The sequence below is a fragment of the Megascapheus bottae genome, chromosome 15 (assembly GCF_031878675.1).
Source record: "Megascapheus bottae isolate mThoBot1 chromosome 15, mThoBot2.hap1, whole genome shotgun sequence".
Taxonomy (NCBI): Eukaryota; Metazoa; Chordata; class Mammalia; order Rodentia; family Geomyidae; genus Megascapheus; species Megascapheus bottae.
The window spans coordinates 7362270-7382565 of NC_143523.1; the positions used below are offsets into that span (position 1 = coordinate 7362270).

General features: G+C 49.5%; 1 protein-coding gene across 1 annotated transcript in view; it reads right to left on the bottom strand.

Moving 5' to 3' along the window:
• Positions 1-20025, bottom strand: part of Btbd16 (BTB domain containing 16) — a 43519-nt gene extending 23494 nt beyond the window's left edge. The window contains exons 1-9 of the mRNA XM_090346862.1: positions 19809-20025; positions 17860-17919; positions 17276-17424; positions 14450-14523; positions 13113-13247; positions 11076-11165; positions 10340-10454; positions 4901-4970; positions 2625-2755 (exon numbers count right to left, since the gene is read on the bottom strand). Coding sequence (XP_090202988.1) covers positions 2625-2755; positions 4901-4970; positions 10340-10454; positions 11076-11165; positions 13113-13247; positions 14450-14523; positions 17276-17424; positions 17860-17871 — 776 coding nt within the window. The 5' untranslated portion in view covers positions 17872-17919; positions 19809-20025. The remainder of the gene's footprint in view (positions 1-2624; positions 2756-4900; positions 4971-10339; positions 10455-11075; positions 11166-13112; positions 13248-14449; positions 14524-17275; positions 17425-17859; positions 17920-19808) is intronic.
• Positions 20026-20296: the final 271 nt, after the last annotated feature.

Genomic DNA, 20296 nt, shown 5'->3' on the forward strand with positions numbered 1-20296 from the left:
GAGGCTGCCTGGGCAGACATGGGGACATCTGCTAAGAAGAGGGTGTTCCAGATACCCACAGCCACCAGCTGGGAGTCAGGTGACAGCTGCCAGGTGGCAAGTTAACGAAGTGGGGTCCTGACCTCCGAGCTGGACATTTCCATGCTTCTTGCTCTCAGTCTCCACCATGAACAAGGAGGACCCAGGCCTGAGGGAAGGACAGGGTCTCTGCAGCCAGGGAGAGCCCTTGAGGCATGTCCCTAGTCTCTGATTTCAAGGATAGTAACTTGTGCTTACCGTGTAAGGTTGTGTGGATTTTAGCTGGAAGAGTGGCTCCTTCACTCTGGTTTTGTTTATTTTGTTTTGCTTTGATGCCAGTACAGGGCTTGAACTCAGGGCCTCATGCTCTTGTTTTGTTTTCCCCAATCAAGGCTGGTACTCTAACATTTGATCCATGGCTTTTTGTTGGCTAATTGGAATTCAGAATCTCATGGATTTGTTTGCCCAGGCTACATCTGAACTTTGACCTTCAGATCTTAGCCTCTTGAGTAGCTGGGAATTCAGGTGTGAGCTGCCGGCGCCCAGTGAAAAGTTCATTTTGGGCCACATGTGAATGGTGGTGCCAACTCCACCAGCCAGAAGCCTGGATCTCTCAGCAGGTGCTCAAAAAAGAGGGCAGCATGGCTGGTTACATTTCTAGCTGGTGCCCTCTGCCTCATCCCCTGCCTCCCACCTCCTGCAAACTGGGAAGGCCTGTCAGCCCCTCTTCCCCACTCCAGGGCGTCTGGGTAGGTGACACCGTGATGAGAAGAGGCCACAGGAGGCTCTTCCATCACAGAGGACGGTAGCCAGTCCCGTCCGCACAGATGCGTCCTGCAGAAGGACAAGACTGTTTCTGCCTTGGTCATGTCTGCCAGGCTAGTGAGTCTAGACACTGGACACGTAATTCCCCAGGTTGCTGCTTCATGAATGTTTTGCCCAGGGCTATGCCATCACCCATGCTTTGGCTGCGGCCAGATGTTTTTTCCTTTCGCTTTTTTTTTTTTGGGTAAATGCTACCAGAGTAGGACAGCTCAGCCTTTCCAAGGAAGGAATGGTGTTAGGAAAAGGCTGAGAGATGCCATGTTTATCTGTTGTTCAACATCATGACCTTTGAGGTACAGGAGGGTGGGGCCGAAGGTGGGGGCACATGAGGGGGAAAGCAGAAGGGACGGTGACAAAGTGACTGGGCATCCTGGGTGGCTCTGATGAGCTCAGATCATGAGTAGATAGTACAGAGGTAACCCGCTGTAGCCTGGGCCTTCCTTCCTCACCCCTGAGTCACGCCAAGCTCACATCTGTACCTGCGAGGTGACCACATGTGGCCTGGTCATCGGAACTCACCACGGAGGACAAAATCTTTCCAGATCTGATTTCTAAAATCAGGATGTGTTCTACCACAAACCACGGGTAGACACCTATTTTCTAACAAGTCATCAAGACTTTTAGCAGAATTTAGTTCCCACTTTTGAAATTCACCCCCTTCCTGAGATCATACCCAAGGGGAATAAAGAGTCCTCAGTACACTTTACCCTCCAAGCACACTATATAACCTACACACAGAGAGGTGCTTTCAAGGACAGTTCTGGATCAACGGTATCAAATGAATGAGAAATGAATGGCAAATTTCAGCTTTGACAGCCTCATGGTCAAGGTAATGTCCAGAGGCCTTCCAAGCTTGTCAGTGGTCCAGGAACCTCAGGGTTGGAGGAAGTTAAGGGAAGGGGTGCGGGGAGCTGGGTTTAGCCTTAATTGTCAGAGGTCAAGAAGGAGTAGGATCTCTGGTACAAAACTATTTAGCTGGGCCTGGAGTTGGCCTAGTGGTAGAGTGCTTGCCTAGCATGCACAAAGACCCGGGTTTCATTCCTTGGTACCACATACACAGAAAAAAGCTGGAAGTGGTGCTGTGGCTCAAGTAGTAGAGCTCTAGCTTTGAGAACGTCCAAGGACAGTGCTCAGGCCCTGAATTCAAGCCCCATGACTGGCAAAAAAAATACTACTTAGCCAGAATCAGGGCTAGAGGTAGAAATTAGTTTAGTGAGAGGTTTTATTTCTCTTTTTCTACTTTTCTGTTTTCCAAATTTTCCACAATGAATAAGCATTATTGTTGTGAAAACTTTGTGTGTGTGTGCGTGTGTGTCAGTATTAGGGCTTGAACTCAAGGCCTGGGTGCTGTCCTGAGCTTTTGTGCTCAAGGCTAGCACTCTACCACTTTGAGCCACAGCTCCACTTCTGATTTACAGGTGGTTAATTAGATAGGAGGCTCAAGGACTTTCCTGCCTGTGCCGGCTTTGAACTGCCATCCTCACATCTCAGTATCCTAGGTAGCTAGGAATATAGATATGAGCCACCAGTGCCCAGCTGTTGTCAAGATTCTTTTCTAAATTACGTAAACAATAGTCTCCATTTCCTCACTAGGCAGGTAAGGAGACCTGGGGTCTCCCTGCTCCCTAGCCCATGTACAGCACCCTAAGCGCGCCTGGCACCCAGGAGGGTAGTTTGTTTGTCATCAAGGATAATGTGAACAACATCTCCTCTCCCCTCCCCACCTCCTCCTGCTTCCCCTTGAGCCCACCTCAGTGTGGTGGCCCGGAACCAGCTCTGACCTGGGGGACTTCAACACCTTAAGGAGCAGATCCTGAGGGACCTGGCGAAGGTAAATCTGTGTCGCCATCAGAGGGACCAAGTTCATTTCCAGCCACTTCTCACAGGCCACAGTGAGCTGTTCTTCCTTGTACTGAGAAGGCAAAAACAAGGCAGGATGAAAGACCAGGGCGCCCAGCGCCCCATTCTGGCCAGAAGTGACATTACACACAGGCTCAGACCTAAACCTTTCCAACAAAACAGGTAGCTTTCGTGGGGTGGGGAGGGGCAGGGGTCTAGACGCAGCTCTGTGAGGGGGGCTGCCTATTGCCCCTATTATACCGAGTATTCAAGGTTCCTGTTTTTTCTGAGGTTACACACTAGTGTGTGGCTGTGCTGAACGCAAACTCAGGTGGCCTAAAGTCCCTGGGCAGGAGAAGATAGGGTGGGGATGGGGGTGGGGGACCCCATGTGGAGAACTCATGTAGAGCTCTGAGGCTGCTCTGTGCACCAACATTAGAAGCAAAATTAATTTGCCACTTCTGGGCCTTGAACTCAGGGCCTTGGGTTTTCTCAAGGGTAGAGCTCTACCACTTGAGCTACAGCACCATTTCTGGCTTTTTTCTATGTATGTGGTACCAAGGAATTGAACCTGGGTCTTGGTGTATGCTAGGCAAGCACTCTACCACTAGGCCAGACTCCCGGCCCTAGGAGCAAAAACTTCAAGGGCAGAGCCTGGTGCCAGTGGCTCATGCTTGCAATCCGAGCTACTCAAGAGGCTGAGGCCTCTTCACCATCTGCAACCTGAGGACTGCGGTTAGCATCCAACCCAGGCAGTAAAACTCTAGACACATTTATCTCCAACTGGCCAGAAGTGAATCTGTGGTTCAGGTGGTAGAGCACCATTCTTGAGTGAAAAAGCTAAAGGATAGTGTCCAGGACCTAAGTTCGAGTCACAATACAGGAATGAAAGAAAGGAAAAAGAAAGGGGCTGGGAGTTTGGCCTAGTGGTAGAGTACTTGCCTAGCATGCACAAAGACCTGGGTTCAATTCCTCAGTACCACATATACATAGAAAAGGCCAGAAATGGTGCTGTGGCTCAAGTGGTAGAACTCTAGCCTTGAGAACACCCAAGAATAGTGCTCAGGCCCTGAGTTCAAGGCCCAAGACTGGCAAAAAAAAAAAAAAAAGAGAGAGAAATGAAAAGGGGGTGGTAGGGGGAGATTCCCCATATACCAGGGTCTTAGACCATCTACTTTGCATGTGCTCTGCACCCTGGGTCTCTCTGGGTTCACCGGAACATGGAGATGACACCCAGTGATTTCTAACACCATGGAGTCAAGATAAGGACCACAGGCTTTTTGGTGACTATCTTGAACATTCTTCCATGGAGTTCTAAGTGTGCCAAGATGTGCTGGCATGCCACAGTGAAGATTCTGGGTCTGTACCAGTGGATGGTGACTAGCAGGAAGGTGGAAGCAAAAGCCTGAGGCTGGGAATCAGTACTCCCTCTTCCTGGCTTGTCATTCAGGGAGGTTAAATTCCCCATTTTCTCTTCTGATAACAATAGCTGCATGATGTCCTTTGTTCCCAGTTGGACAAGGTACCCTGGCTCTAGAAAGGATGTGCTGGAAGGCTTATGCTGTTTTAAGAGAAATGCCATGCTATTCAACGTCCCCTCAATCCCAGGATAAAGTCTTCCTACTTTTTTTTTTTTTGCCAGTCCTGTGCTTGGGCTCAGGGCTTGAGCACTGTCCTTGGGCTTTCTCAAGGCTAGAGCTCTACCACTTGAGCCTCAGCACCACTTCCGGCTTTTTGCTATGTATGTGGGGTACTGAGGAATTGAACCTGGGTCTTCGTGAATGCTAGGCAAGCGTTCTACCACTAGGCTAAACTCCCAGCCCCTCTTCCTACTTTTTTTTTTTTTTTTGCTTTTCATAAGTCCTTTTAAAACAGATTATAAAGCAGGTTGCCTGTGGCACATGCCTGTAATCTTAGCTACTCAAGAGCCTGAGATCTGAGGATCATGACTTGACATTATCCTGGGCAGAAAGTGAGACTCAGCTCCAATGAACCACCAACATGGTTGGACGTGGCTGTGGCTCAAGTAGTAGAATATTAGCTTTGAGCAAAAAAAAAAGAAAAAAAAAACAAGCTCAGAGACAGTGCCCAGGCCCTGAGCTCAAGCCCTAGGGTAGGCATGAGATGTAAATACAAAAAAGTTAAAAAAAAAAAAGGAAATTAAAAAAGAAATGAGTTCACTTAGCCAAACAGCCCAAGTCCTAGGATGTGCTCTCACCTTGCAGGCCGCCAGGTAGAAGGCCTTTAGGGTACTTGGCGCGAGTTCATTCATCATCATGGTCACACACCTGCGGGGAGAGGATTGCTGATCCCGGGGAACCTCAGGTTGCTGCCAGAGAAGCGGGGGTGACGGGGGGGGGGGGGAGGTGTGATAAGCCCAGGGACTTCCTTCAACTCCACAGTGGCACAAGAAAGGAGTCTTGTTTTAGGGCAAGGGACAAGGCCAGAATGCTTGTACAAAGGGCTAGAAGCTCTTTAGAGGACAACCAAGTAGCCTCTGTTTGTTATTGCTCCAAGCCAAGGGGATAAAGCTGTCCTATAGAGGCTTATTCATAGGCAAGACAGCCATCGGTGCCCTCCTGCTCTAGGCCTTTTCCTCCTCCGTGGATGCTTTGCAGTGTCCAGAGGGGCCTTCCCTTCCTCTCTGCACAAATGGATCTTAAGGGCGGCTTTCTGGTGGAAATCCTATTTTTTTCTTATGACTATGCCTCATTGGTCTGACTCGCAGATGCTCGTGAAGGATGTGTTTACTGAGAATGCACTTTGTTCCAGGCACTGGGGAGAGCTTCAGGGTACAAAGAACAAGGCTGAAGGCCAGTGGGAAGTCACCCCGGGAGACAGTCGTTAGGGTAAACCTCGGGACAGATTGCTATGTTATTACAACTGTGTTAAGGCCAGGAAGATATTGTTATATGTCCTGGGATAATCTGAAGAGAGTGGTCAATGTTTTTCCCAGTCCTAGGGCTTGAACTCAGGGTATGGGCACTGTCCTTGGACAGTTTTTGCTCAAGGCTAACGCTTTGCCACTTGAGCTACAGTGCCACTTCCAGTTTTTCCTGTGTATGTGGTAGCAAGGAATCAAACCCAGGGCTTTGTGCGTGCTAGGTAAGCACTCTACCACTAGGCCATACTCCCAACCAAATGTTAATCTATTTGGTTTCTTTTGGTGGTTTGTGGGCCTTGAACTCTGGGCCTGGGCGCTATCCCTAAGTGCTTTAGCGCAAGGCTACTGCCTGACCACTTGAGCCACAGCCCTACTTCTTGTTTTCCATAGATTACTTGGAGATAAGAGTCTCACGTTCTTTAAGGCCTGGGCTGGCTTTGAACCTTGATCCTCAGATCTCAGACTCCTGGGTAGCTAGGATTACAGATGTGAGCCACTGCACCCAGCTCTTCCCCCCTCCCTTGGTCAGTCTTGAACTCTGGGCCTGAGTGCTGTCCCTAAGGACAGTGGCTATTTTAATACCAATATTTTCTGTCCCATTTTCCCATGACTTCCCAGCTTTATATCATTTTTATTTTTTATCTCCTGCTATTGGTCAGTTATCCATTTTCCTTTTATCAGTTGGAAGCTCAAAGCTGAATGGGTGGCTGAGTGTAGGTTGCGATAGTATACATGTTTTAGTTTCTCCATCGTGTGTTTCTTTCTCCTTTGTTAAAAAGAATTGATATCCTCTTGTTCATTTATGGGTTTAAGCCACTTTAAACCTGTACCAGCTGTGCACTGGTGCCTCACACATATTCAAGTCTAGCTACTCAGGAGGCTGAGATCCGAGGGATCATGGCTTGAAGCCGGCCTGGAAAAGTCTATGTTATTCCATCTTCCATTAACCAGCAACAAGCTGAGCTGGAGACATGGCTCAAATGGTAGATTACCAGCTGAGCTAGCAAGTTGAGCAAGCTGGAAGCCCTAAGTCCAAACCCTATAATGAAAAAAAAAAAGTGCAATGTTTGTGAAGTAATGCAGCTTCTATCTGGTGAATATCATGTAACCCTTCTATTCATTACAATAAAAATGATACGAAATAAAAACTGAGCAAGTAACTGGTTACCTGGTCATGACAAAACACCCTGCACCCTTGGATTCTGGGTGGGTCAATTTGCTGATGAGAAGGTGTGGTCCTGGGTTCGGGACCCCTGGTTCAGGAGGGCCGTGCAGTCCAGGCCCTGCTGTCATGTTGTGAGCGCCTTGGCTGACAATGGCTGAGCCAATTCATTCTCATCTTCACATCGCCTAGACCCACCATTCCCCTCCCTGTTCTTAACTCAAGCGTCCCCAGTTTGGCTTGGCCTCCCCAGCCTCCTACAGTGGGCCTCCCTGCCTCCACGGCTCCCTTCTCATTGTGGAAAGGGGCTTCGACTATGGTAAACAAAGGTTTGGACCCCTTCCCCTCCAAACTGCCTGCTTCCTCTTGAATGAACCAAGTGGAAGCCATCCAAGGTCCTCCTGGTCTGGCCTCATCTTGACTTCCCTCTTCTTCCTTTTCCTCTGCAGTCACCCTTGGTCAGGCCTGCAACAGCTGAGATCCAGCTGTGACTGCAGCCTGAGGGCCAGCATGGGCATGGCCGCGAGAGCCACAGCAGCCCAGGGTGGCTCTTCATGTATACACTGTGGCCCTTAAGAATAGCAGAATCCAGAATGCATGATTTAGGCCTCAAGCGCCACTGGGCATTTTTGGGGGTGGGGGCTGGGCAGATAGTACCATGGTTTGAAGTCAGGACCTCATACTTGTTAGGCAGGTACTCTACCTATTGAACCATGCCTCCAGACCTTTTTTTGCTTATTTCCCAAATAAGATCTTCTGTTGTTGCTTGGGGTGACCTGAACTGTGATCCTACTACTTATACTCCCTGGAAAGCTGGGATGCCAGGCACATGCTACCAGACCCCACTTACTCATTGAGATGACATCTTGCTTAGTTTTTGCTAGTGCTGGTTGCAAACTGTGATTCTCTTGTCTCTATCTCCCAAGTAACTGAGATTATAGGCAAGTAACCATTTTGCCTCACCTGGGTGATTTTGCACTGACTGAAAAGCTCAGCCAAGCTGGCCTTCAAACAAGCCATCATTTATCATTTAATGTCACAAAACCATCTGGGCACTGTTATTTCACTACACAGATGGGTGCGCGTGCGCGTGCGCGCGCGCGCGCACACACACACACACACACACACACACACACACACACACACACACACACACACACACACACACACACACACACCTGCACCCTCAATCTCTCCAGAGCAGGCAAGACCCAGCCCAACAGTGAGAAGGCCTGCCCTGACCTCTACCTAAAACAATCAGTCCTATCAAAATTATCTGCAGAATCTAGGGCAGGTTCTATCCCTGTTAGGCAGGTTTGGTTCTGCCCAGTGGGATGGTAGGCTTGGCTCCCTGCCGTGGCTTCCCACTCTGGCTTGCAGCACAAGAAGGACAAGGGAAGGGAATGAGGCACCTGTTAGCCTTGGATCATTGTAGGTAAGTCAGAGGCAGGTGGGGCTTCTAAATTGGGGCAGAGGCAGAGGAGACAGAAAGGGTCTGGAGAACTACCTCAAAGGTGAAGCCACATTCTAGGATGTGGTCAGAGATGCCACACTCGTGGTATCAATTTGTCCTAGGCTATGCTGAGCTGCACATAGATGGTGTATAGAAACAAAGGTGTAGAGAATCTATACAAAGCCCCCTCCCCATTACCATAAGGTCAAGGCCAGACTCCTTAAATGGCACCAAGACCTTACTGAAGCTGGCTTATCTCCACCCCCTGCCAGGCCAGTCCCACAGGACTGACCATGAAGACTTGATTAGAGCTACTCCAAAACTCTGGTTGTCTCTCGCTGTGGCCTCTGCAGATGGAGTGGGCCTCTGAGAATCTGCAGCCCTTAGATCCTGGGGAATCTGCATCCTCAGTGCAGTTATAAGAAGCTTCTTGACCTGGCCTAGGTCATCTCGTGTGCCCCAGCCCAGGACAGAGGCATTTACTTTAGACTGTGTGTGAGCTAAATCCTGTACGGTCCCCTGGAGAGCGCCTGCCTCTGTTCTCAGTGGAACAGCTGATGTTATTTTGTGGCTAGGATGAACCACTCATTCATTCATTCATTCATTCATTCACTAAGCACTCAGATGAAAAAACTGAGGCTGGAGGTGGCCACAGCCTAGCAGATTACCCTACACTCCAGCTTCTCCCCACACAGAAACACACGGGGGACCAGGAAGCACAGAGCTGCTGGGAAGTGATCCATCTCCCAGCCTTCTGCCACCAACTCCACATTTGCAGTGGAGCCTAGATCAGTACTGGAAGGTGATGGGGAAGCTTCTGGAAGAGTTGAGCCCACGAATGTCACATGTGCTATGGGATCTGCAGAAAAGTCCAATGACAGGCACCGAGCTGCCTCTGACTGGGCCTAGATTGTGTCACCATGGCTTCTGGAATGCAGATGGAAGTTCTGAGGCTTGCCTATTGCTCTGTCATCTTTCAATGTCTAGGCATCCGGGACTTGTCAGGATGCAGAAGCCTCAACTTTGTGCATCAATCCCTTTAAATATCTCCTGGTCCCCTGTCCCATGGCTTCCTACTGGATACCAGATGAGGCCAGAGGCCGTGAATACCCAGCTGTAAAGCTATGCCCCCTAGTGGCCAGGGGGATCAATAGATTGTGATTTTTCCAGACCCCAGTGGCTCACACCTATAATCCTCGCTACTCTGGAGGCTGAGACCTGAGGACAGAGGTTCAAATCCAGGCAGACAAATCAAAGACTCTTATTCCCAACCAGAAAAAAGGCAAAGTAGAGGTGTGGCTCAATTGGTAGAGCACCAGCCTTGACTGACAAAAGCTGAATAAGAGAGTATGAGGCCCTAAGTTCAAGCCCCAGTATTGGCAAAAAAGAAAAAAAAAACAAAAACAGGTCTAGGAGTGTGGCCTAGTGGTAGAGTGCTCGCCTAGCATGCACGAAGCCTTGGGTTCAGTTCTTTGGTACCACATACAGGAAAAGCTGGAAGTGGTGCTGTGGCTCAAGTGGCAGAGCACTAGCCTTGAGTGGAAAGTGTTTAAGGAAGTTCTCAGGGCCTGAGTTCAAGCCCCAGGACTGGCAAAATAAATAAATAAATAAATAAATAAAAGAAAACAACAACAACAAAAACACTTCCCATATCTCTCTATCTCTCTCCCCCAGGAGATTTACAATAACTACGTAGAGCATTCATAACAAAGATAGTACTGACAAGTGAAAACAGATGCATCTTAACACAAGTGAGGCATGAACCTGGAAGAAATCTAGCTTGTCTTCAGATTGTGTGTGCATGCCCAACGGAGAGACTTTTTTTTAAAATACAGAAGTGAGTCTTGGGGCAACAGGTAAGTAAGCTGGTTGGAGGGGATCCTAGAAAGTCACTTTGTGTACCTATAAAATCTCTCTCAGCATTAGACGCACCCCTTCCTTTATCATTTTATTCCTGTGAGGCACCAGCCACTTCCAGGGACAGGGGCCAACTAGAAACCTGCAGCGCACCACCTGTGCTTCTGTGCTGTTCATTTCTATGTTCCATGCAAAGGAGCTCATGGTGTCTTCCCCCGGGGAAGAGATCTAGTCCATGAAATGAACCAGGAAGGGCCCTTCTGGACTTTCCCAGCTGGCCTCATACCCCCTGTCTCCTTACCTTTGAAACAGGTGAGTGGACTGCAGGATGTGAGCAGAAGCCAGCACACCCAGCAGGTCGTCCACTTTAATCTCCACATTGGTCATGTAGAGGCTCTTCAGTGCCAGGGCGAAGGCTGGGGATAGTAGCCAAGCGAGAGCTGTGAGCACAGGCCTTCGCCTGAGGACCCTGCCCCATGGCCTCACAAGTCCTGCAGCCCAGAAGGTGGATGCTCTTGGAGAAGAGGCAGATTCGACCTCGCAAGGTAGCCACTGGGACTCCCAGTGCTTCAAATGAGCCCATCCCGAGCCCCTAGCTCTGCCTTGGGGCTGAGCCATCTCAGGGTTCTCCATGAACCTACAGACCCTTTTCCCTTTCTTGGGGTCCCTGGCCTGTACAGGAATGTGACTACCTAAATACATCGTGCATAGATTGGTCACATTTTCTGTTGAGATGCCAAGTAGTTTATCGTGATTTTCCATGTAGCTTGAGGACTCGTATGGTCAAGGACTCCTGGAAAGAGCCAGGAGAATTTGATTGCACAGGAACTAGACCGTATGGCTAAGGGCCTCGATGGACTTGGACTTGGCTTGCTCCAAGCCCTGCATAACCCTGGAGACTGCCCGCCATGTTGTCACAGTGTTCTCAGGACAGCTGGCTGCTCAGAGCATTTATTCTGACCTAGGAAGGCTTAGAGTGGTATTGTTTATCTGATGGTGTGACATATGCCACGTGACAGAAGGTAGGAGTACCTTACCAACTCTGTTGACTGCTGGATCGTTGATCTTCAAGGAAATGATCATCTTCTTTACAGGGGGTACTTCTTTGGTCTTCCCATGTACGTGACCTAGTGAAGAAAATCAGATGATGGGTTGTGATGACCTTGGCCTTAGTGACGCTGTACCCTCCCCTCGTCTCCCCTCCAGATCATGACCTGTATCACACCATCCTGGGCTTGCTGCAGAAGAGAACTTCTCTGGAAGAGGGGTTCACTGAGCTTGCAAAAGTAAAATAGCAAGTACATGTTTTCCTTTACCCAGCTTCCCCTCACCATCTTACATCATATATTGTCAGCTGATAAGTGAATTTATTTCTCCCTCCTCCCTGCCACACCTTTCTCATTATTAGGCCGTGAACCATACCAGGGCAGAGCGGGTCTCTCCTGTTGGTTTCTGCACCTGAGCACCATGACTGGGGTCGGATCGAGGGGGAAATGGGGACCTATCTGTTGAAAGATGGGATGTCCACCTAGTGCATCTTGACATGTGCTTCCCAACCTGGGGAACTCTGTCCCTGAGGAGTTCCAGAGGGAAGGGTAGGGCAGCCCATGCTAGCTGGCTCCATTCCCCTGCAGCGCTCTGCTCTCCCATGTGGCTACCAGAGCGACCTTAGCACATCCATCACGCTAGCACCTCCAGCCTCTTCCCCCTGCTCTGCTGTCATCTCCCAGACCCGCCTCCTCTGGGCGGATTCCCAGCACACTGCCGGACTTCCTCCGCCTGCCTCTCTCCTGCATGGAGCGGGGCGGGGGGGGGGGGGGGGGGGGGGGGGGCTTCCCCACCTGTCCCTTTTCTGACCCTGCATGAGAGGCAGCTCCTCCACCCCTGCTACCTAAGATCAGCCTCCTGTAGTCTGTTAGTCCGGTTCCACCATGGGTCTGCCTAAGAAGGAGTGCTTCGTGCTGGTCAGGCTCACGGATGGCTTACTCCACCCCAGGACCCACCACCATCTTACACAAGAATAGGTTCCAACTACATTGCACTAAAGACCGTGGCCCCCAAACGCCTCTTTGTCTCAGTACCCCTTCACTGTCCTCCGGTGCTGGACTCTGTTTTTTGTCTCATTTGACCAAAATCTTTTTTGTTGTTCATTTTAGATTTTATTTTTTAATTGTATCTTATTGTTGGGGTGATGTATAGCGGGGTTACAGTTACATTCGTCAGGTATGGCCAATTTTTTTTTTTTTGATGACCTACTATATGTCAGGCCTTGTCTCTCGCTCTGGAGCATTTGCCTCTTGCACCTCTACCTGCATGCAGGGAATTGCAGCCTCTGCAACTTACAGGCAGCAGTGACACTAGTAAACCCAAACCTATCTATCTGAACTAAATGACTGAAACAGACTTGTGGAGAAAGGATAATAGAATGGGAAAGGGCTAGGACAGGTGGTCAGGGAATTTATGGCCCTGAGCAAGTTGAGCAAACCTTCTCAGTAGCTACGAAGTGGAGGCAGGAGGGAGAGGGAGAGGGTGTGTGTGTGTGTGTGTGTGTGTGAGAGAGAGAGAGAGAGAGAGAGAGAGAGAGAGAGAGAGAGAGAGAGAGAGAGAGAGAGAGAGAGAGAGAGAGAAATTGCAAGTAGGTAGGCAACCCACTGGAGAGGAAATGGGGAAACGGCTACAAAAGAATGAGGAAGTAAGGACAAATAAGTGAGGAAATAAGGCTGGGCATCAAGCCTTAGACAAAAGCCATCATCAGAAAGCCATTCAGTTCTATTTAACCCCAGGGTGGAGAACAGAAGACACAGAACAGCAGGACACAGAAGATAAAGTCAGTGGGAGAGGGCTAGGCAGGCAGAGGAGAGAGAGAGAGGTTACTCACATGTTTTCCCTGAGGGTAGTCACGTGATCAGCCCTCACCACAGAACCTGGCTCAGATCTGTCAGAGCAAACAATTGTTGCTCTCCAAGGAGCTAGAGGCCAGGCTGGAGTCCTTCAAACCTGAGGGTGAGGGGGGCCCCAGCCCCAGGGGATGATGATTGCACATAAAACCATACTATTGTTCTATGTAAAATTACATGGCATCGTGGTATCTGCAGAGGTCTTCGTCCTGTGCATCAGGGCCATCAAGTAAAGGTTGGCCAAGGTCGCAGACTGGAAAAGCTGGGGCTGGTGGAGTTCCCACCTTAAGCCAAGGCATTCCAGAAGCACATCTGAGGAGGTAAGAGGATGCTCAGCCACACAAATCCTTCCCCTCCTCTCCAGTTCTCCTTCACTCCAGCACAGGCAGGAAGCAGACAGAAGGCCAAGTGGCTTCCCTGTGCCTCTGAAGGGAAGGTGAACGGTACTCCAGGGAGCTAAGACAGAGCGGGAGGGACTCAGGCAAATGGCTTCCTTCCAACTTGGAGACCTGGAGAAAGGCTTTGCAAGAAGCTTCCAGGGACACTCCTGGGGAGACCCTTTTAGGGGGACCACACTTGGTCTTCTTCCAGTGCAGTGTGTCCCAGCCTGGGCACTGTGGCTAGCTCTTTGTGGTGGGATGTATCCTTGGATACCATCATTCCTTAGCCACATTCTGGCCTCTACTTACTAGACTCTCAGCTTTGGGTCAGTAAAGTAGCCAGCTTTCATCTGGGAACATCACTAGAATTGGAGCTTGCATGAGGCTCTGGGTTCAGTCCTGAGCACCACAAGTATAACGTTTAAAAAAGAGATCACCTGGGGCCAGGAGTGTGGCCTCGTGGTAGAGCGCTTGCCTAGCATGCATGAAGACCTGCATTCGATTTCTTGGTACCACATACGTAGAAAAAGCCGGGAGTAGTGCTCTGGCTCAAGTGGTAGAGCTCTAGCCTTGAAAAAGCCCAAGGACAGTGCTTAGGCCCTGAGTTCAAGCCCCAGAACTGGCAAACAAACAAACAAACAAACAAAAAACCCACCACCACCACCAACAAAAAACAACAACAAAGAGATGACCTTAAAGGCTCCTCTGTGAGGTTCAATGTACATATTTCTAGCTCAGTGGTATAATTCTCAATCCTGCTCCTGCCTCGGAAAAGTCTCTCAGCTACGTGGATGTCCAATTTGTGACTGGGCAAAGTCCAGAGGGGTAACAAACAGCTGCTCTATGATGATGCTGTGTAGTCATCTCATGGAAAAACTATTTATTAACCTCAGTGCCTTGGGTTTTACAGTAGCCTTTGTCATGTGAAATGTGTTTGCAAGGCTTGGTTTCATAGACGATCATTTGACAGATAATTATGGAAATTTATTAGACACTGGGCAGTGAACAAGAATCACAACACGCAGACTAGTGTTCTAGCTATGGTCTGGTTTTCTTCCACAAAGGCCTCAAGGGGCCCCAAGGAGTTGGAAATACTGAACTATTCTGCTTTAATCATGGATGACAAAGACTCACCTGCCTCCCCACTTGCAGTGCCCGTGTTCTTCAAATGCTCAGAGAGAAGTTTCTGAATTTTTGAAATGCATAACCTCAAGGAAAGATACAAATAACAAAACGTTAAATGTTGATGTTTTTCTTTTACCGCGCCACTCTGCCTTCCAGTGGGCATGCCCTACACACGCCCTCAACCACGTGCCACACCTCTGTCTGTGGGGCACCGTCTGTGGATGCGATAAACTGCAAGCAATGTCATAGCTGGCCCCAAACACTACTTCCTGTTCACATGTATGGACAGGATTTCAAGCTACTGCTGGCTGCTCAATATTTCCCTCAGTCAGTACCTAAAATCATGACATACAGTAGGTGCTGGAGGAGAAAACAGAGTGCTGGGTCTGATTCCAGGTTATTTTACCTTGTCTAGACATCCTCAGGATCCTTATGTCTGAAAATGAACCTCACAATCTGCCCTGAATCCTAGCCTGCTACTACATCAAATCTTGTTTCAGGAAATGGTACCCCAGGAGCCACGCCAACTCACTGGGTGTCACCACAACCAGTCACTTGCCTCAATCTGACAAAATATTCTTTTGGACTTGTCCACATGTCTTTGATTTCATTGCCATTATCTTTGACCAGACCACCATTCTCCCTCCCAAGTTTCCAGCAGTCTACCAGCCTCCAGCCCTCCTCTGCCTCCATATCCACTCACCTATCAGGCAGAGTCAGTCTTGCCTTTCTCCTCCACCTTCCTAGTACCTCTAAGGGGGGCAGGGCAACTCACCCTCAGCACAGCTAGCAGGTTGTGCTTCTTTGTAGCCAATCCAGCTCCAGTGCTTCCGAAGGCCTGGATGCTGCTCCTGCCTCCCCTTGCCTGCTCCCTCTGTCCTGCTGTCTTGCTTTCCTGCTGGCCTTTTGCTTTGGAGGCTCTGACTGCTTCTTGGGGCTCAAGGTCCCTGTTGATTTCTCTGGGAACCCTGGGCCAGCAGCCTGTCCCTGTGGTTATGCCACAACCCCCTCTGCAATGTCATGCGGCAGTCTGTCTCCTGTGCATCTTCCCCTGTGGCTGTGGGACTGCCCTGCGGGTATCTAGCAAATGTGCATTGGATAACTGTGTGGCAATGGAGATAAAACGGTTTTCCACAAATACATGGGAAATGATGCTGAATTTGAGTCACATTCAGTTTAGAGTGGTTCAGTCAAGGAAGCCACCAGCCAGCAACCCTTGAGGATGTCCTCTGATAGGTGCATCGCCTGGGCTCCCAGCCCCCCACGAGCCATCTTGTGTCTGTGCACAGAGATGGCTTGGACACTAGCCTGTGCCTACAATCACGTTGAGTACGTGCTGTCCTTCCCGGAGCCTGAGATGACTGCAAGTGACTCAGCCTCAGGAAAGAGCATGGACACTGGATCACTGACCCTTCAGGAACAATGGACTGAGCCCTTGCTTCCTTCCTCAATCCCCTGGCAGCTTGGGTGACATGTCTGAGACAAGCCAGACAGGGTCGGCTATGCAGAGGGAGGGATGGGATTGGAGAGTGTGGGGGGAGGCCTGGGAACTCAGCCACCTCATAAACTTGCCCGTCACCAGCTGAGCTGGAAGATGCTAGCTGACAATGTGCCCACACTGCCTGTGTCATGGCTGTGTGTCATGGCTGTTGTCAAGGACATCCGTCCCATGGGTCAGGCTCTGCAGACCCTTTCAGGACTTCTGGGAAAGGGAACGGGATAAGTAGCATCTCTCTCTTCTGGGGGACAAATGATATAGATGATATGGCACATGGTGACGTGGGCACTGTGTTGTCAGATGGGGAACTTCCTTCCCTCAGTCCTCGCCCATGATGAAGGGGGGAATAAGGGCTCAAAAGAGGTTCACCCCCTGGCTGAAGGTCACACACACAGTTCTAGTAAGGGAGAAGCAGGGATTGTAGCTCTGTCCCTTGGGCTACTTTGAACATTTCTACTGGCCGGCACCAATGGCCAGTCTCGTAGGTTTCTGCCTTCCCGCCTCTCATGCACCATCCTCAGATCATCCGGACAATTTCACACATCAGCTCCCTCAGACCTCAGCTCTTGTGGCCCAGCTGTTCTCCTCAGCTTTCTGAATTTTTTTTCCTTTGTTTTCTGGGTCCAGGTCCAGTGCCTGCTTCCCTAGCCTGGCTCTGGTATGAAGGAGTGGGGCTGGCCAGTGCACTAAAAGGAGAGGAGATGACAGTTCATCCAGCGAACATGGGCCAAACCCCTCTTCTGTCCACATGCTGCCCCAGGGGGGAAATCTCTGCTCCAGTAGACTTGACCTTGAGCCCAGGAGACAGGATGCTCCTTCCCTGGGGGCAGGCAGCTTTAGCCAGGCTCAATGCACCAGTGGCCAGTGCCATGTCTTTGAGAACCCATAAGAGGCAGAAGTCAAGAGTGCAGTCTGCTCCTAAGAGTCCCAGGAGATTGATGGGCAGCAAGGGCCGTTGACTGGGTAGACATAGACATGTATGTCAGGTATCTGAATATTTCCTTGATGGCTAAGATTTTTTTTTCATTTGTTTCTGGAGGATAAATTGAGACTCTCATGAGGGTCCCAAGTTTCCAATGCAAAGGAAAGCTGAGCAAAAAACGTTGTGAACCTCTGCACTTTTGTCACCATGCATAGCTATTCTCAGGGGATTCAGTCCCTTTGCAACCTGGCTATGCCCGAGGAAGAGGGAGGGAAAGAGGGAGAGGTATCCTTCTGGATGTGGCCCTGACCCCTCCATCCAGTGGGCATGACCCAACTCTCAGCCACCTTCTCTCCCAGGAGTGCAACCCTCTCCCGCCCCCCCACACCCACATCCCACCACGACCTCTGATTACCTGCCTGGGTTTTTCTGAGCTTCATCAAGACTTATGTTGAGGGCCTTAAACATCTGAGAGAGGGCCAGCAGGTCCCCAGAGAAAGGCTCTTTGGGGAAACGCCATCTGTTGCATGAGCCAACAACCCGACGCTCCATTCGAGACTTGCACTGATGGATAATGAAAGAGAATAATCTCTTCATCTTACCAAGATGTTAAATGTGTTCCCAATCTACACAGCAGAAAGCAAAGCATCTCCCCTGGGCATCTTTCGAGGTAAGGATGCTGTATTCTGTGGACCAAGGACTTAAAAGCTGCCAGGCATATTGGAATTTGTGTTCTAGTCAGGAGGTGCCAACGGCACAAAGGTCAGGGAGAAACGTCATTTCAGTTGTTTTGTTTTGGCAATGTGGGGATTTATCCTCAGGGCCGCGTGCTTGCCTGGAAAGTGCTCTCTGATTTCTGCTTGGCACTGAGTACATGGTGTGCTTCCCGACACAGCCAGACTCCAGTGAAGGCTGAGACCCTGAGTGGCGCGGCCCAGCCCCTCCCAGCTGGTGCCCCTCCTACCCACTGCTGCCTCCGGATGCTGCGGATCTACTCACGGGATTCAGCATGGTCAGAAATGAGAGCGGAGATGACACAGCAGGGAAGAGGATGAGCAGCTAGAAGACAGACAACACAAACTGAATTCCCGAAGGGCTTCCTCAAAATGCTACAAAGGAGACTGACCTCGAAAAATCTGTACTTAACCACGAAAGTAATAAGGAGTAAACCTCAAATGTGGATTATTTACCAAATCAAGAGGTTTTTAAAGGCATCTGATGAAACAGACAATTTTCTGCTATTGTCTTGTGAAGTGACTCAGTTAAAGCACACAGAAGGGACCTAGGGCTTCACATTTGACCATGTATTGAGGACCAAAGGAGAGCTGCAATGGTGCAGGCTGTGTAATTGTTTGGAGAACTAGAAAATGGTATTTTCCTTTATTGGGGGTGGGTGGATGGGTGGATACTGGAGTTTGGTTATCACTTGAGCCACATCTCCAACCCATCTATTTTGCTGGTTACTTTAGAGATCGGAGTCTTGCAGACTTTTCTACCCAGAGTAGTGTTGATGCACGATTCTCCAGAGATTAACCTCCTCAATACTTAGAATTATTGGCTCCCAGGAAGAGGTGATATTTTTAATTAGGCCCAACAACAGGGACAGCCATAAATATCTCTTATATATATTAAGGCAGTATATATACATACATACAGTAGCAGAAAACTGGCTTAGCAGGTACACAAGGCTCTGGGCTTGATCCTGACCAATATATACATGTGCACTTGTGTATGCACACACACACACACACACACACACACACACACACGTGCACAAGGGAGTTTCTCCAACCAGGGAATACTACAGCTGCTTCTCTGAACCCCCGCCCTGCCTCCTACCACATAAGAATTACTACAGCCTTCAATTCTTGGGCTTTGAAGCTCAGGCCAGTCAACCCTGTGAGTCTCAACATGGCCTAGAGGAAACTGAGGCAGGAAGGCAGTGTTCAGCTCCTGCATTCTTTGACTCTATATTCCAAAGTCCCGATAGCTAGTGACTGGTGTCTTGAGTATATTTTTTCCTTTGACTTCTTATCAGCCAACATCCCCTCTGTAGGGGACGTTATTAGTTGTTATGTTTTGTTTGGTTTGACTTGGGTTGTTTTTTTTTTTTGGCCGTACTGGGATTTGCACTGATGGCCGATCACCAACTTGGCTTGCTTGCTTAGCTGGTACATTACTACTTGAGCCATACCTCTGGTCCAGCTTTCTTTTGTGTGTGTGTGTGTGTCATGGGTCTTGAACTCTGGGCCTGGGCGTTGAGCTCTTTCAGCTCAAGGCTACCACCGTACCCTTGAGCCACAGCCCCACTTCCCATTTTCTAGTGGTTAATTGGAGATAAGAATCTGAGGTCTTCAGTGGCTGGGCTGGCCTTGACCTGCAATCCTCAGATCTCAGCCTCCTGAGTAACTAGGATTACAGGCATGAGCTACTGCGCCTGGCTGATCCAGCTTTTGGCTGGACAAAGAAAAATATTTAGATATGCGTATATTTAGCTTGAGGTAGCATTAACATACACATCTAAAACTGCCTTAATATTGTTGTGTGAAGTATATATTTCTGTCATTTATAAAGAGAGAAAACCCAGGCAACTAAATTCACTAGATGAAGATTTTTGGCTATCCCTGGCTTCTGGCTTTGAACTGTCATCCTCCATTTCTAAACCTAAATTCACTAGATGAAGAAGATTCTTGGCTACCCCTGACTTCTGGCTTTGAACTGTCATCCTCCATTTCTTAGTATCCTCCTCCCTGGGTTTTAAGAGTCCATTCCTAAGTCTTCACGAGTGGACATAAGCGGCTTGTAATGTCCCTCTACTCCAGGATCCTCTGCTTTCCGGGCAGAATCCAGAAAATCCCAGAAGATCCTCCCTACCTATGGATCCATGTCTAAGTGGGGACATACCTCTCCTGGTCTCTAAAGTAGATGAAATACACCAGTCCACTTACAGTTCTGGAGCCGCTTTGCCCTCCGCATAGAGTTCACAGCAGAAGTGTGTAGAAGGAAGTTGTATTCATCACACTGGTCTCTGAATTATAGAAGTCTTGGAGGCTGTCACCTTTTGAGCCTGAATTCTGGAAGCTCTCAGGACATTTGGGGCTCACCCTTTTCTTTTTATGGGCCACGGAGCTTTGATGAGGAGCTTGCCTTTCGTTTCCCAGGTCATTGTGGGCGCCATGGCAATAACAGGGAATGTCCCGGCGCTCCTGGTTCCAGATTCTGGGGTCAACACAGCCTGAGGCTCAATCAGACTGCAGCTCTCACTGAGGGGAGTCCAGGCTCTTAACTGGAGCCTTCTCTCAGGGACCATGCTGGGACTGGGCCACACCCTTGGTGACTTGGTCTGCAAAGCATCACCTCAAACTAGGAGAGGAGGAGCTGGAGGCAGCAGCAGTCATGTCCATCTTCCGGTGGTCCATAGAACCCAGCGCTAAGT